Raw genomic sequence first — 1,824 nt, 5'->3', positions numbered from 1 at the left:
GTTTAGTTTCACCCGGCAAAGATGTAGCTGTACTACCATCTGTATCATCCAATAAAGAAAAGGCACTAAAGGAATCCGAATGCTTGTAAGAGTTGCAATAGTTGATTTATATGATTATACAACAATTTCACAGAATCATTCGTCTCCCATTTTTAAAAAATGTTTTATTGTAGATATTGTGTCATATAGTGAAAAACATATTTAAATTGTACATTATGTATAAACGTAATGTGTAAAGATTTTTTTTATTAAATCTGTTTTGTACAACTTGGCATATATGTATAAAGTTAAAAAAAGTATGTATGGTATCTAAATTTCTATTTTTGTTTATCCATTTTTTACATCATTTATCTACATTTATGTTGTAAAGTAATGAGAATTTCTAAAACCCATAAAATAACAAGCGCGGCTAGAATTGTGAAATTAATTTTATTTATCACATTATTTCTCAAGTCTTTAATTGTTTAACAGAGTCGCAACTTCATATAATTACGCATTCAATAAAAAATAAAGATAATTATCAAGTATAATGTAGACTATACATGGCACACAAGATAAATGCTTTTTTTCGGTGATTGCACATAATAATCGGTAGTTCTATCAATAAATTTAGGAACATCTTGTTGAAGATTGTTCTGAGCATAATGTATGCGTCTGATTTTGTTCTATTTTGATAATTACATCTTGTATCCATGAAATATGCCTGGAGATTTCTGTATATAAGGAATACAAGTTGTAGTTACAATAAAAACTTCCACCCTCTTTTATCGTGCCGAGAGAAACGCTAACAATACCTCGAAGATACCACAAATCATTGGTTTTAAAGACTAATCCGCCGCCACTGTCACCGTCACAAATGGAAGAACCTGAAACATACAATGCTTATGTAAGTTATCTTTCTATTCATATATAGAACAATCATTCTTAAATTTGTTTTGTTTTCTTTTCTTATCATTTTTTCTTATATAACATTTACTTAAATTGAAGTAGTTATACATCTTTTGCAAATAAATTTCTAATAAATTTAATAAAATAATATAGCGTCATGCTGATTTGACACACATAAATATTCTTTTACTAACCATTTGTGTAGCCTGCGCAAAACTTATCATTGGTGACATATTGTTCCATATTAACACTTTGGCTCGTGGACCTGCACTGGCTGAGTGAGATTACAGGCACTGTCAGAGCCTGTAAAACTGCGCTAGATTTACCAGTTGCGGTTCTACCAAAACCCGCTACCTTTCCATAAGTACCCGGTTCCAATATACTCCCATAGCTTAAAGTATCTATGCACGCAGGAACCAAATAGGATGACAATACAAATGGTGTGACGAGTTCTAATACCGCGATATCCCACAGGTAATTTCCTATGAATCCTAGATAATCTCGTGCGATGTAAATACGTTTCACCTGGAAGAAGGTATGTGTAACATTTCGATCGACAATATTTTATACAGATTACTTTACATCGCATTAGAACATTTGCAAACCTGATTTCTTTTAACGAGATTTGGATCGTGAAAGGGATTATTGTAATCGCGAAAAAGGTTTCCCGATAATATATAAATTTTGTTGGCATCAATCGGTTGCCTATTGTTCTCGTCGTATACACAATGAGCTGCCGTTATCAAGAGATTTTCTTGAATGATAGACGCTCCACAGAAGTATTTCTTTGGCTCGCCTGGTTCGTCGCGATACATCGAGGCGTGCCACGGAAATTCCGTGATATTCGGTCGAAAACCGCCTACAACGGTCAGTTGATAACCGAGAGGTAGAGTGCCGCATACTACAACAAACATTTTGGTTGGAGAAATCGTCTTA

At 33.4% G+C, this 1,824-nt stretch overlaps 1 protein-coding gene across 2 annotated transcripts; it reads right to left on the bottom strand.

Moving 5' to 3' along the window:
• Positions 1-280: 280 nt before the first annotated feature.
• On the bottom strand, positions 281-1,818 carry LOC112454513 (coagulation factor IX-like). 2 transcript variants are annotated; one of them, XM_025015952.1, is made up of 4 exons: positions 1,494-1,818; positions 1,083-1,413; positions 795-866; positions 282-713 (listed from the first exon to the last, which is right to left on the bottom strand). In XM_025015952.1, the coding sequence occupies exons 1-4, from the start codon at positions 1,800-1,802 to the stop codon at positions 610-612; spliced, it is 816 nt and encodes a 271-aa protein (XP_024871720.1). In that variant the 5' UTR covers positions 1,803-1,818; the 3' UTR covers positions 282-609. The 2 variants fall into 2 exon arrangements, with proteins under 2 accessions (XP_024871719.1, XP_024871720.1); XM_025015951.1 differs by having other exon boundaries at positions 281-866.
• Positions 1,819-1,824: the final 6 nt, after the last annotated feature.

The sequence above is a fragment of the Temnothorax curvispinosus genome, unplaced genomic scaffold (assembly GCF_003070985.1).
Source record: "Temnothorax curvispinosus isolate PA1 unplaced genomic scaffold, ASM307098v1 QBEX01005126.1, whole genome shotgun sequence".
Classification (NCBI taxonomy): Eukaryota; Metazoa; Arthropoda; class Insecta; order Hymenoptera; family Formicidae; genus Temnothorax; species Temnothorax curvispinosus.
The sequence above is the reverse complement of the archived record's forward strand: the minus strand, read 5'-3'. Positions and strand labels throughout refer to the sequence as shown.

Bases quoted from the DNA above. Each gene is read 5' to 3' on its own strand.
- LOC112454513 (XM_025015951.1), bottom strand. From the start codon at position 1,802: ATGTTTGTTGTAGTATGCGGCACTCTACCTCTCGGTTATCAACTGACC. The intron at 1,414-1,493 runs GTTTGCAAATGT...ACCTTCTTCCAG, and splicing joins ATCTCGTTAAAAGAAATCAG to GTGAAACGTATTTACATCGC. The intron at 867-1,082 runs GTTAGTAAAAGA...TGTATGTTTCAG, and splicing joins TTGCGCAGGCTACACAAATG to GTTCTTCCATTTGTGACGGT.